The sequence below is a fragment of the Melospiza georgiana genome, chromosome 4 (assembly GCF_028018845.1).
Source record: "Melospiza georgiana isolate bMelGeo1 chromosome 4, bMelGeo1.pri, whole genome shotgun sequence".
NCBI lineage: Eukaryota > Metazoa > Chordata > Aves > Passeriformes > Passerellidae > Melospiza > Melospiza georgiana.
In genome coordinates, this window is record NC_080433.1 from 51,487,403 (window position 1) to 51,501,059 (window position 13,657).

Consider the following 13,657-nt stretch of genomic DNA (forward strand, 5'->3'; position numbering starts at 1 on the left):
CCCCCGCCGCTCCCCTCAAAGTTCCCGGCGGATCCCCCCACAGCGGCTCCCGCTCCCCCGGCGGACGGGGCGGCGCGGCGGCGCCTCCCCCGGCCCTGCCCAGCCCTGCCCGGCCCGGCGGAGGCGGTGGGCGGCTCCTGTGGCCGTGGCATAAACCGGCGGCCCCTCCCGCCGCCGCCGCTGTCCCCGCTGGACGGCGGGGAGGAGAGCGGCGCTGCCCTGGGAGCGGGGCGGAGGCTGCGGCTGCTCTCCAGCGGAGGGGCTCGCCTGGCGGCGGCGGGCCGGGAGCTGCGGGGCACGGGCGCGCCGCCTGCGGCTGCCGCGGCCTCGCTCGCTCGCACGGCGGCGGCGGCGGCGGGAGGCTCCGCCGGGCTCCCCCATTGTCTGCCCGCGGGCGGAGGGCTGCGCTGCCCGCACGTCTCCCACCCTCCCTCGCCTTTGTGTGCTCCGGCCGGCGCGGGGCGGCGCGGCGCCCGCCGTGATGCGCGCTGCGGGGCGGCGCGGGGTCCGCGCCGCTCGGTGAGGCGGGGAGAGACCCAGCCCGTGCCCCGGAGGCTTTTCGCTCGCAGCAGCCGGAGCGGGCGACTATGGACTGAGCGCATCGCTGTACCATGGAGTCGGGCATCCGCTTGAGCACGCTCTGCTTTCTCCTCTGCCTGGGGCCAGGTAGGCGGATGCTGGACCCGCCGGGAGAGCGCCCGGGAGCGGGGCCGGCGGAGCTTCGCAGCGGCGATGCTCTGGCCCCTGGGCAGCCGCAGGTGCGGACAGCGGCGGAGGGGCTGGGGGGGCGCTCGGGAAGTTGCGGTGTCGGCGGGTGGGTGACGGCACTTTCTGGTCAGTTTCAGGCTTTGGCGTGGACCCCTCGCTGCAGATCGACGTGCTGTCCGAGCTACAGCTGGGAGGCTCCACGGAGGGCGTGCGCCAGGTGCCGGGGCTGCACAACGGGAGCAAAGCCTTCCTCTTCACAGGTACGGCCGCCCCGGCCCCGCAGCCCCGGCCGTCGGGACCCGGCGCCGCGCACGGGGCGCGTCCCCCCGGGTCCCCCCACCGCCAGAAGCTTGCTCGCTTTGAGACCTCGGGATTCCGTACCTTCCCCTCCTGCTCGCTTTTCTTCCACTCTTCTTTACCGCTGCCCTCTCATTATTTCATAAAATTTTTTCGTCTCACCCCATTTTTTTTCCTTTGACTGGTAGACGCTTAATTAAAGTACAGCAGGAACGGGGATGGCAGATGGCATGTTTGTGAGTCGTGGGGTGCGGTGATGAATAATAGCACCACCCACTCTACCGCTTTACTTGGGAAACGCTAAACATATCCCCGTTCCAGCTAAGGAAAACCTCACTGAAAGTTTTATGTGAGTCGAGCAAAATGTTGAAATGAAGTACCCCGGAGGAGGGAGGCAAACGGCTTGAAATAAGAACAACCTTTTTTTTGCCAAAGGAAAGTGGCCCTTTGGCGCTTCTGTGACATACTCCTCCTGAGAAACAATGAATGAGTTGTGGTCTCTTGTAGTGCTTGTGATTGTTTCTTTGTTAATAGTGGGAATAGACATAAAATAGTAGTCTTCTCTCTTCCAAAAGTACATTTAGGAGTTTTATCAGCGATTATTAAAAATTATTAAGCTTTCTTATATTGTAATTTATAAAAGACTGTGAAATACCTCTCAATATCTTGTTGAATATATTGGCATTGGTTACTTTCCATACACTTGCTCTTTGTCAGTGTGTTTTTGAATTACACTTTAATAACATACTGATACGTTAAATGAAGCTGGAATCAACAATATTTTTAGGAAAAAAAACCCCCAAGTCTATCTTATTTAAACAAAAAGGAACCCTAAAACTGGCCTTTAGAAGCAAGTCTCTTCTCTGAAAGATTATTAAATGCTCCTTATAATCTATGACTAAGCAAGAAGGAGTGTGGCTCAACATCTGATGAAAAACAAGCACATCTCCTCCTCAGCCTGCACTTTCAAGAGAGGGGAACTTCATTGTTGGTGTCTTGTGTCATGCCAGGAGTTTAGCTTGGATCTGAAGAGATTTCTAGTGCAACAGGCAAGAGGCTGTGTTTCACATACAGGAGAGTTATGATCTAAGGGAGATAAGATCTAGAAAGGGATTTTCTTTTTCATGTTTGCATTAATGAGATAATTTATCAGGAAGCTAATAGTTGCCAAAGGCTTTTTTTTTTTTTTCTTTTTTTTTAAGGTGACCTCTCTAGTGGTGTTCTTCCCTGGAGCTGCCAGCATGTGTCACTGTGGACATGAATGTGGAGACACATGGGCATATGCCTTGAGAAGCACTGGCACATGCTGGCTTTAAGCATCTGTGATGAGCTTGTGGCTGCACAGCAGAGACCTCTTGTGAAGGGGTCTGCTGCTCAGCATGGAAATGCATTTGTGTGCCAGTGGGATTGGTGTTGTGTCCTAAAATAAGTGTAATTTTAAGGCATCGTTCTGAGTTGAAGCCCCATTGTGCTTCAGTGGGTTGGGGTGAAGGAGTGGGGGGAAGTTAAAACTCACTTTGTCTTCAGTGGTTGCAGGATTTGAAGTTTGGAAGAACAAGACCTGCTGGTATATTCTCCCAGTGTCAGGACAAAAAATTACTGGGTTACTAAAGAATTACTTTTTTTCAAGTTTTTCCCTCATTCTTTGCAATTACAAATGTACATAGTTCCCAAGTGGGTTAGCAGTTTATTTGTAACAAAAGAAGACAGGAATTTTAAATTTTCCCAGCAGTCTTTTTATTTTGTTGAGAACAATTGGAGAAATAAGAAGGATGAAAACACTTGTGGCTAAATGGTGGTTGAAGTCACTCAGTGTCCCTTAGGAAGTCTTCAATGCCCTGCAGGACTGGAGATAATTTTCCCTGCTACTGCATAAGAAGACTACTGATTTTCTTATAGTAAATTGGGTCCTTACTGAGCAGAGAGATTTTCATTTTTGAACTTGCATTTAGAAATAGAGAAATTTCCTTCCTTGATCAGACCACTGGGTCCACTTAGTCATTTTTGTTCTGCTCTTAGAACTGACACTTTGGGAACATTGCTACAATGTGTGCCTCTTAATGTACGTATTTGCAGTGTGTGAATTTCAAATACGTGTGTGTGTTGCCTTGAAGTTTGGTTTGTCTGTGTGGGTTTTTCCTTATTCCAGCTGAAGCCTTAGTCCAAGACAGAAAAGATTTGGTGGGAATGATGCAAATTACTTTAAATGATCTGTGAACTTACTCTGGAAGCTCCAACTTGTGATCCATCCTTTCTTTTTCTCTTGGTTTCTTCAGATAGTGAATCTTTTCTCGTATCATATATGTATTTACAACACTTTAGTATGCTGCCTTTTTGATAGACCACATTCTCTAAAGCCTTACTTTACATAAGCTTTACATTCAGAAGTCCTAAATGCTGTTCTCTGTTTTAGAAGGAAATTATGAATGTGGCATGTTGAACTGCCAACAGGTAATAGACAATTAAAGATGTATGATGGGAAAATTGTATATATAGTTAAAGCAGAATAGTCTCTTTAGTTTCTAGGCAAAAAGTCAGTTTTGACTGCTTAATTAGATGTAGCATCAATTTTCAATATAGGGGTTTAGCATCTGATTGGCTGTTCTGGCAAATTCTCCCTTGTCTAAGTGACTTTTCAAAGGTACTTGTATTTATAGGTTATATAAGACAGTATGCAATTACTCTTTAAACATAATTTTAGTCTGGCACTGTCCAGTGAGATAATTTAGATTATACTCATAGAGTCTTGTGTCATGCCGTGACTTAGAAATAATGTTAGCCATTTGAAATCTGCTGTTACTTGGACTTTTTTTGTGTTTGTGTGTGTACTTGACTTCAGCAGCTTTAGTTGCTGAATTCTAAAGCTTTTTAGGTGTCTGGTGCTCCTTGGTTGTCATGAATGGTAGCAACAGAATGCCACTCTAATCTATGTCTAGTTAGCTGCAGGGACTTCTTTTTCTGGAAATTTGATTTGCAAAGTAATTGTAAAATGTTGCAGTGCAGCTTGTGGGAAGATACAATTATGAATAGAAAACAGGAGGAAGTCTTGAAAAATGTTAGTGTTGCTGTATGTGAACATCTGCCAGCACTTTCTAGCCAACAGAGATATTATTATGTCAAAATATGTTGAGAGGAAAATTATTCCTCTGCTGGTCAGAGCAGCAGAAGTCAGAATATCTGTGTCACTAATGTCTCTCTGTTGGCAACTGTTTATGTAAGTCAGTGAAATTTTCAACACCTTCGTTCCTCCCTTTGCAAAACTGGGATGACACTTGGGTAAAGCCCAAACCAGATGGGTGGACTGAAGTGTAATTAATGCTGTTAAAAAGGCTTTTGGAGAAATACACGTTGTCATTCTTATAGTCCTTTTTTTGTAAGGATACCGCATTAATGCAATTTGAGGAGATAGGTGAAGATGAAAGTCCAATGCAGCTACTTTCCTATGTAAATATGGAAATCATATTGCTTCAAGAGGACTTGTTGCATATGTAACTGCAGGGGAGTTTGAAGAAGCAGACAGAACCACAACAACAGAGGCTGAAGGATGAGGAAGGTTTTGCATGACTGACTCAAGTCTGTGCTAGGAGATATAACATGAAGCTCATGCAAGGTCCCAGTAAAGCCAGATATTTCAACTGGCAGTAGGAAATGGTGTTCTGAGACGTGACATTCTAAAGTGGGGCTGCAAGAGTAACTTGGTCTCTGGCATTTCACTAGGCAATTACATTTTGTCACCCTCCCTTTAAATTCTGTATTACATGTATTTTACAGATAGAGTATTTCAGTAGTCATTCTGGGTCTCTTGTTGAGAGACAAGACTGTCATCAGGCTGTCTTTGTCCAAAGAGAGAGTGTGTGTGTAGTAATGGAGACCCTTCCAACTGCCTCCAGCACCAGTGGAGAGGGGTGGAAGGTACACTGTAAATCAAGGGATGAGAGGCAACACAAATGAAAGCCAGGTGATGTGTAAGGACAGTATATGCCCATCAAAGGGTGTATATTCTCTTCAAAGGGAAGGCTAAAAGGTGGATAGAAGAGTGTAGTCAGATGGTTACAAACACAGAGGCATGCATTTAAGGAAAAGATAAAAAGGACGTGTCGGTAATGAAAATGTGAGAGATTATGTATCTGAATACAGAATTTGGAATTTATTCAGAGGAGGGGCAATTTTAGAGGCAAAATATGCTATATTCTGATGGGGATCAAGATGTGCTATGAAACACCAGAAAATAATTTAATCTGTCAGTAGGATGAATGAAAGGACTCGGCAGTACTGTTGTTTGAATTGGTGCTGGCTGGCACAAAATTCTGGCAGAAAAGAAAAGCACCCCTAAACCAGGCTTCTTGTTGTAAGTGATGTGTTATCTGTTGTTGTATGAGTGGGTCGTTAGTGTGTTATTTTAAAATACTAGCAAGAAAATATTATTCTATCTTATATCCCTTTGGAAAGTTCACTCTGTTTTGTCTCATGATGTCATCTCTGGACACTTACTAAATAAGGAAGCTAAAAAAAGCCTTAAAAGCAGAGATGAGTAAACTTTGTCACAGAAATAGGATTTACGTTGCCTGTGCACTTTACAACACACACTGCTTTTTCCTTGCCACCTGTCATTGAAACTGTGGGCAGATGCTTTCTCCAGGTTCCAGCTGAGCCTGCTGAAAATATTACTGTTCCCAGCTGCTCATCACTGCCCAGAAGCTAGAGGTTACTGTCCCCACAACTCCTCCAAAGCAAGAGATTATCTGAGTGTTCCCATGCCTGCTGATGGCAAAATCAGCCAGCATCAGGAGCAAACCTGGCTGACTGCAGTGACATGGATTACAGTGCTGTAAAATCCCCTTTCTCCAGCTGTATCCATCTCCCAGAGGAGTGGTAACAGACAGCTGGGAATGAGGATGTTAGTGTTGCCAACTGTCTTAGCTGACTGCAGAGTGAATACTTACTGCAGCTTTTTTTTGTCTTGCATGCAAACTGTTATCACTCAGAAGCACTGAATCCTCGAAATGTGGGACTTCCATCACAGAGATCATCTGTAGATAACAGACATTTTAATCAAAGTTTTATGTCAGTAGGCACTGGCATGTTTTTTGATGTTAGAAATGCCTCATGTAAGCAATTGCTCTATGACAATGTGGTAGCCAGAAAGGTTTTGGTGTATCTGGAATAACAGCATAAGCTTTCCCTTTGCTGCCTTTCACTTCTGGAACTTTCTAAAGTCACCTCTGCACCTGTGCAAACAGTAACCATTGTGGTAGGGCACTGCCAGGACTGTGATTAATGCTGCTGGGGAGCCAGGCTGAAGGAGAGCAGGAGAGCCCTGAAAAGCTGGGCTGCCTTTGCTGGTCTGGCTGCTCCTCTGAGACTTACCCTTGCTCCAGAAGAAAACCACTTCTGGGCAGGAGGAGCAGTTGTAGCAAGAGCATGTGTTTGTGAGCTGTCTGCTGCTTGAAAACCCACCCAAAAAAGGAGATAGCATGTGAGGGTCCTGCATCAATTTTCCATCCTAAACCACAAATTTTAACGCATGGATAACTATGATGCACTTACCCCCACTGAATATTCATCAACATGCCTGGAACTGGAGGCTGTGTTGCTTGTTAACTGGTTGTGCTGGTTTATTGGTAAAATAAAGAGGAAAAAGTTATGGAAGAAAGTCTTTTATATCTTGAGCTTCTGCTTGATGCTTGTAATGGTACAGTAGAGGGTAGGGCTGAGAAATGGAAAGTGAAGAGGAACCTGAAGTATTGCAGATCCAGAAACTGAGAGAAGAAAAGCTTGTAATCTCTGAATGTAGTCATTAGTGCAGAGTTGACTTAAATAATGTTAAGGAATGGCATAAAACTTGGCCTGTGGCATTGGGGATTGCATCTGTTTTATGCTGAAAGTTTCTAATAAATATTGTTGTTGAGAGTATGTATTCGGCATTACTATCACAGAAGTATAAGTGTTAAGCAACAAAGTTGTTTTATGTTCAGCTCTAAAAATTGTCATTATTCATCCCAAGGAAAGGTATTTTACACAAAGTGTTACTTTGTTGGCCTTTTTTTGTTTAGTTTTCTTTTGGTTTTCTGCAGTGGGCTTTTTCTGGGGTGGGAAAGGTAATAATCTCAGAGATTAAATATTCCATTTAAATCCTTTGGGGTTGGTTTTTTTTTGTTGTTGTTTGTTGCTTGTGGGCTTTTTTTGTTGTTATTGTTTTGTTGCGGTTTTGTTTTATTGTTTTTGGGTTTTTTCCCTGTTTTTCATTTCTATTCTCACCTCTTTCCATGTGTCTTGATATGGGCTCTTGTCACCTTTCAGTTTGTTAAGTTCCAGCATGACTTTGGTGGCTTTGCCTGGGCTTGGTATGACAGCTAACATCTCCAGTCTCTGATACTTCAGCCTTTGGAGTGAATTAATACCTGCATTTATTTATCAACAGGGCGTGACTCAATTTAAAGCAATGTTGTGTTTTACTGTGTTCTTGTGGACTTGAGCCTGTGCTTTTCACAGCAAAGTTGTATCTGATACCTGCAATAAATTGAAGTCCCTGGGGGTCTGTTTTCTACTGGGATGATGATGAATCTCTAAAATTTTTTTAATGAGTGTCTGGTTGTTCAGGTTAATGCAAATAACCATGTATTGTTTACATATTCAGTATTGCCCCAAACGATTCATACTGACTAAGGACAGACAGAATTGCATTTGCTTCTTTGTGCCTTTACAATGAGGCCTCTTCTAGAATATTGCAAGTACAAAATCCTTGTTGAGGCTTGTATTATCTCAGAGTTCCAGCTGGCATTTTGTTGGAAAGCTGAAGATGAGTATGATGTACAGCTCTAAGGCACGTTTGGAAGGGGAATACATTACAGGGGTGTCTGTGTGGGGATGTGGGGCAGAGCCCTGGTTGGTGCTGTGAGAAGGGACCTGATGTTTGGAGGAGTGGGGCCAAAGAGCCTCTCTCCATGTTGATATCCCTGTGAGGGGCAGGCAGGTGCAGATGGCTGCTCACCTGGCAGCCTCTCTGGGCAGTGGTGTTTACTGAAGTTAAAAGATGAGATGTTGACAGCAGGACACTTCTGTCCTGTGTGCCACAGAGAACCCAGCACATGTGCTCTGGGAGAGAGGACAGTGACCCTTCTAGGTAGCTGTCAAGTGCATCTTTCCATATTGCTGGGGGAGGAATGCATTAGCAAGAGGAAGTGATGGGGGAAAATGAGGTCTTGCTACCCTTATATAATTACTTTTGCTCTGGCATAGTTCTGTAGTCACAAAGTGTGCCTGAGACTTGCAAGGTTAATTTTTTTTTTTTTTTTGGTTTCTTCCTCCACTGCAGCATGGCTCATTCTCCAGTGAGATGCCGCAAAGGACAGCAGCATTTCCTACACGTCCCTTTTAGATCAATCACAATGTGTATTTTCCCTCTACTTTTTGCTTATAAGATGTGGGAAATAGGTTTTCTACTCTCCCCTCCTCCCCAGCTTATGTTCTTCTAGTCTGTATCCTCCAGGGTATACAGGTGCTACCTTGGAAAAATAGCTCCAGGTACGGTTAACTTCACTGCTTCCACTGAGTATTAAGGGATGTGCAGCACTGAGTTCATAAGTTATTTAAAACCATTGGTAAGGGCTGGAAATTTTATATAGCTGTCACAGAAAACTGTAATTCTTTCTAGTGACTCTTCCGTATATTTCGTCCCATTTGGTTTTGTGCTGAGGCGCAGATCCACTGAGCAGCTGTGTTCTCCTACCTGTGCTACTAAGGCACAGCTGAATAAGGGGTGAAAAACAATTTTTCACTGTTGGATTCTTTTTTAGTGTCCATCTGTTTTTGCCTAAACTCCTCTATATTTTGTCTCAATGTTTAAGACATGCTATATTTTTCCATCTTGGCATTGTCCAAATCATTTCTTCTCAGGATAATCTGAGGAGAAATATAAGAAAGGATACTTTGGTTTAAAATTTTTTTTTGCCTGGACATTTTTTCCACAATAAACACCTACTATGAATGCTCACTTAGATATTTCAGATTGAAAAAATTCTGTAGCCATTTTCAACATTGAAGAATTCCACAGCAAAAAATTCTTCTTTGTTAACGTTTAATTGGCTTTTGGTTTTTTGGTGCATGCTTTGATTTTGGGGTGTGTGTGTGATGCTGATGACTTCAGAGAGACACACAAACTTAGGACTAACTGACTTTTAGCTTGAGTCATCTCATGAGTAGCTGCTCACAGTTCTGGCCTCTTGCAAGGTGCTAAAGCAATGGGCACGGTTTAAAAGAACTAGCAGACTGAGAGAGACTTCCAAAGACACAATGTTCAGGAGGCTTTTAGCAGATTAACATATTTGCTGCAGCACCAAAATTGCTATGATAGACTGTAATGTTTCCAAGGGAGCCATTACAATCAATATTGCTAGCGATCCATAACTGAGAACTCTTTTAGTGGAATTTGAGTGGCTATTTCCTTCTCTGAAAACATGGAGTATAATAACAAAAAGACCTCCAATTGTAGAGTTAGAGCAATGTTTATACTCTGTTAGAGCAATGTTTATACAGTTTCCCCAGCACAAATGCTTATTTAAGTATAATTAGATGGTGGTTGCATCCACAGTGTTTATCCTAAAAGCGAAGATGACATGCACCAGCCTTGACTCTGTCTGGATATCCATCAGTCTCTAGATACAGCTGTGAAATGATCCAGAAGGGTTCCAAATGATATTTTCTAGTTTTGAGGTCAATAATCTGTGTTTTAATAGCTCCCTAAGCATGCATTTGCATATTGTGCCCCAGCTGTTCCAAAGACAGTCTTAAGATTTTCTGTAACATTAATATGCCTTGAACTTGAAATAGTCCCTACATTTGCTCAGCTCTCATTGAAGGGAGAGGGTTGACTTGAGGAAAACCTTGTGTACCCTGTTCAGTGTTGCTCTTATTAAGAATCCTTGCACACACCATTAGCATAAGGAAAGCATATGGGAGTAAGAGATCTGGGAGGTTGAATTTTTAAAAAAAATTGCGTCTGGGTTATTGCATTCACTCTGAGTTTCTGCATTTCAGAAAAATATCAATGAATTGCAGGGACTGAAGAGAAAAACAGCAAACCTGATTATACAGTAACAAAAGGTCTGGCTTAGTAAGAAAGCTTTTGAAGAACTTGAGCATGTACAGCTTGTCCAAGAAATGACAAAAGTGTTGTATGATAAGTGTCTAGTATTAGAAGATTCTTAGTGGTTTAAAATTGAAGGAATTATTTAGTATTCAAAGAGCTAGAGGTAAGAGTAATGTAATGATACTACAAATGGTGAGGATTTAAGATATAAGAAGACTTTCACAGTGAACTAGTTTAGATTGTGGAATAGCTGCTGAAAAGAAGTGGTGGAAATCTCCATACTTTTGATTTTTTAAGAAGATAGCCTGAAATAAAATATTTAGGAAACAATAACTATGCTGTAGTTATTGTACATAGTTGTCAGGTAATAGGCTAAGAAATTAGTAGATGACCCTTCAAGTCTTTCTGTACTCTGGAGAGTGGGAGTGTTGGTGAAATTGATCAGGATACAGAGAGTTTTTCAAAGACACAAAGTAGCATCAAACACTTAGTACACAATTATCAAACCGGCGCCTTTGTATTCTCGTGAAACTTGTTCTGTGGTGCACTTAAATATATTTTGATGATGCTGGGCTAAAGTAAGCCTACAATATCAAATTAGAGCCTGGAAACATTTTGTAATTGTAACTCATCCAAGTTACACTGAGCATGAGTTTAAGCCTGTAGCTGATTCAGGGCTAGTGAGCACATTCACAGAAGCATGGACTCTGTTAATACCTGGTTTAAATAAGAACAACTGAAAAACCTGAACTCTGGTCTTCCCCAGCTTTCTTGAAATGTCTGGTAAAGGTTGGCTTGAGCCTTCCATGTATTTTCTACCTGTCTGCTCTGCTTACAGCTGAGTGGTGTGTATGGTATTCCTTGGTATCTCTCCTCTTTGATGTTCTCAATTCAAAATATTTTTCTTTCCTTTTTCTGGCATCAAGATAGATATCCTGTGAGTAGAGATTTTTCCAAGCATGCCAGTATGGTTGGTGGCATTGGTGTCCTACCTCTACCCTCAGGTGTGGTCTCTCTGCCCCTTCCTGTTTCTGCTAGTGCTTGAATTCTGTTTGCAGCTCAGTACAGTTCAGCCTTCTCCCCCCATCTGCTGCTGTTTGCTCAGTCTGCTGCTGGGCACCTGTGGCTAACAACAGAGGTGTTGGATGTGTTCAGATACAATTTTTTCCACTGGTGGCCTCCCTCCCCCCGCCCTGCTTGCTCTATTTTTGCTGTCAGGATACAGGTTTAAGTTATCTGGTGCTTTTTATCTGTGTCAGGGGCTGTTGGCCATTCTCTTGTGTCAGAAGTTAATCTTTCATGCAGACTGCATGGTTGTGGTGGTCATCTACAAAATGATCTCATATTAATGCTTTCTTAAGCTGAACATTGTGTTGTGTGAAAAGAAATCAGCACTTAAATTCTTAAAAGATAGAATTTTTGTTAGCTGAAGGCAGTTCACCCTAATGTGGGCAAAAACCAGTTATACTCTAGAAAGCCAGGGATGAAGGAAAATTAGGATGAGAGATCCAAATCACTGCCAAGAGGGAGAAACAGGTTCTTCATAAAGAAAAAAGGTAAACCTTCTAGGTCATCCACAAATGATTACCATTGGGCTAGGTGATCCCAAGAATCCTTTCCAGCCTAAATGAATCTTTGAAACACTGGCGTGAGGAGTTAGGTCCTCAGGAACAGCATACTTGTCACCACAAAAGGAGGTTTTGAGAGAACATGACTGAGCAGAAAGCATGAGTAAGTCTTACTGACGCTTGCACACTGAGAACCAAGTGAGGGGGAGACATGGTGTGTTGCTGAGAGGGGATTGGATTGCCTACACCAAGCATGATCCTAATTCAGAGGTGCTGTGGTGGGTGCTGATCTCACACAGTCTGCCATTGTGTGATAGTTCACCACTGGATTGGGATATGTTTGAGAATTTGAGCTGCATCATAGCTTCAGAGAAAAGGGTAGGGCATGTGATGCAGCTTGATCTACAACTAGCATAATCTGCTTGCATGATTTATTATTGCCATTAAATTTGTACTTTATTGTTGTTAATTGATTGGGCTTTGTTTACCTTCGGTAGCCTGCCTTTCATTTGGAAAAGGCTGGCAACACTATCTCCTTCTCCTCCTCCTGTCCTCCCCTTTTGCTGTGAATTGAATAGCTGTTAAAATCCTGGCCATGCTATACAATGAAAATAAAATCAGTCTTTTAGCAGTCCTCATGTGTGTCATGCCCTTATTACAGTATTAGTAGTGCTGGAAGATGATGCATTGTTTTTCTTCTGCTCTTCAACGTCCCAGTGTTAACAGCATTTCTTAGTGTGATCCTTTTGTTTGTTGTTAGGTCACTTTGACACAAAGTGCTCATGTGACAGTATGCAACCAAGCATAGCTAGGTGCATATGCCACAGATGGCAGCTGCAAGGAAAACAAGGCAGGCCTGATTTTCTCCACAGGTTTCAAGGTGTTCTCGAAGCAGATTCTGGAAGGCTGTTTTGTGCCTAAAGGGAGTTCATGTTTATATGCACATATATATTTATAAAGCTACAGTAGCTGTAACCTTTTAAATATAAGGTACATTATATATCTATATCTATATATATATATAGATATATAATGGAATCTCCATCAAAATGAAGAAACAAAAGAAATCCCACTCTGTGCTACATTGATGTCCTTGTTCAAACATAGTAGATTTTATAGTGGTATTGGCTGTGCAAAACCTAAACAACATAATTCTAAGTAGCAGTATGTGATTCTACTTATGAGGGAGCATGTACAAAACATCTTCAAAACTTAAAAAGGGTTTAAGAATAGTGTTGAAGTATAAGCTAGGAAAAACTGGTAATCAAAAAAGCTATTGCAACTTAAAATTGATAACCTGTAACCTATAAATCACCAGAAAGCATTACAATGATAAATAGATGGTGCAGAGCATTTTGTGCAGCACACATTTTAATTTCCTAGGAGTGGAATTTCTGTAACAAGAACAGAAGTCTTTTATCTTCATTATTTTGCTGACTTGTCAAAGGTCCCCATTGAGTAGCACCTTCTCTCCTGGTGATAGTATTTTGCCTGATGACAGTTGCTGGGAAAGAGATAGTATTTCTGGTGTATGAGGAACAGAAGTTATCTGTATCATGTATGCTTTTAAAAATTCCTGATAGTACTTTTGTATGTGTGCTCCTTCCCTGTGTGTTGATCTATGCATTTCTAAAATTCCTTTCAGAAGTGTTCAGGAGAGCATATTCTCATTTTCTGTGGCAATTTGATAGGAGTCGTTTATTAACAATCCAGTGTGGCAGGATCTGTATTGCTTGTTAGCAAATCAGCTGTTTCAGCCTCCTGTGCTGAGAATACAGACTTCTAATCTGGAGTCCTGTTTGTTCAAAGTTCTGGTTTGCCTGCAATTAGATTTTTTTATCCTGTCATTTGCAAAAGGTTTGAAAAATTGGCAGAAATATGCTATTGCAGATACAGTCACTAGAACCTGTTCTATAACTATTTATCCTTTATTTACTTTTTGCCTGCTGAGTCCAAAAGTCATGAAATCCTTGTTCATGGACATTTTTGGAAGAGC

General features: G+C 42.6%; 1 protein-coding gene across 2 annotated transcripts in view; it reads left to right on the top strand.

The window, feature by feature from the left end:
- The first annotated feature begins 522 nt into the window (after positions 1–522).
- The window catches only part of NELL2 (neural EGFL like 2), a 134,988-nt gene continuing 121,853 nt past the window's right edge, over positions 523–13,657 (top strand). Inside the window, exons 1-2 of one of the 2 annotated variants that reach the window (XM_058021901.1) lie at positions 523–666; positions 840–968. In XM_058021901.1, coding sequence (XP_057877884.1) covers positions 612–666; positions 840–968 — 184 coding nt within the window. In that variant the 5' untranslated portion in view covers positions 523–611. The remainder of the gene's footprint in view (positions 667–839; positions 969–13,657) is intronic. The other variant, XM_058021902.1, reaches the window with a different exon arrangement.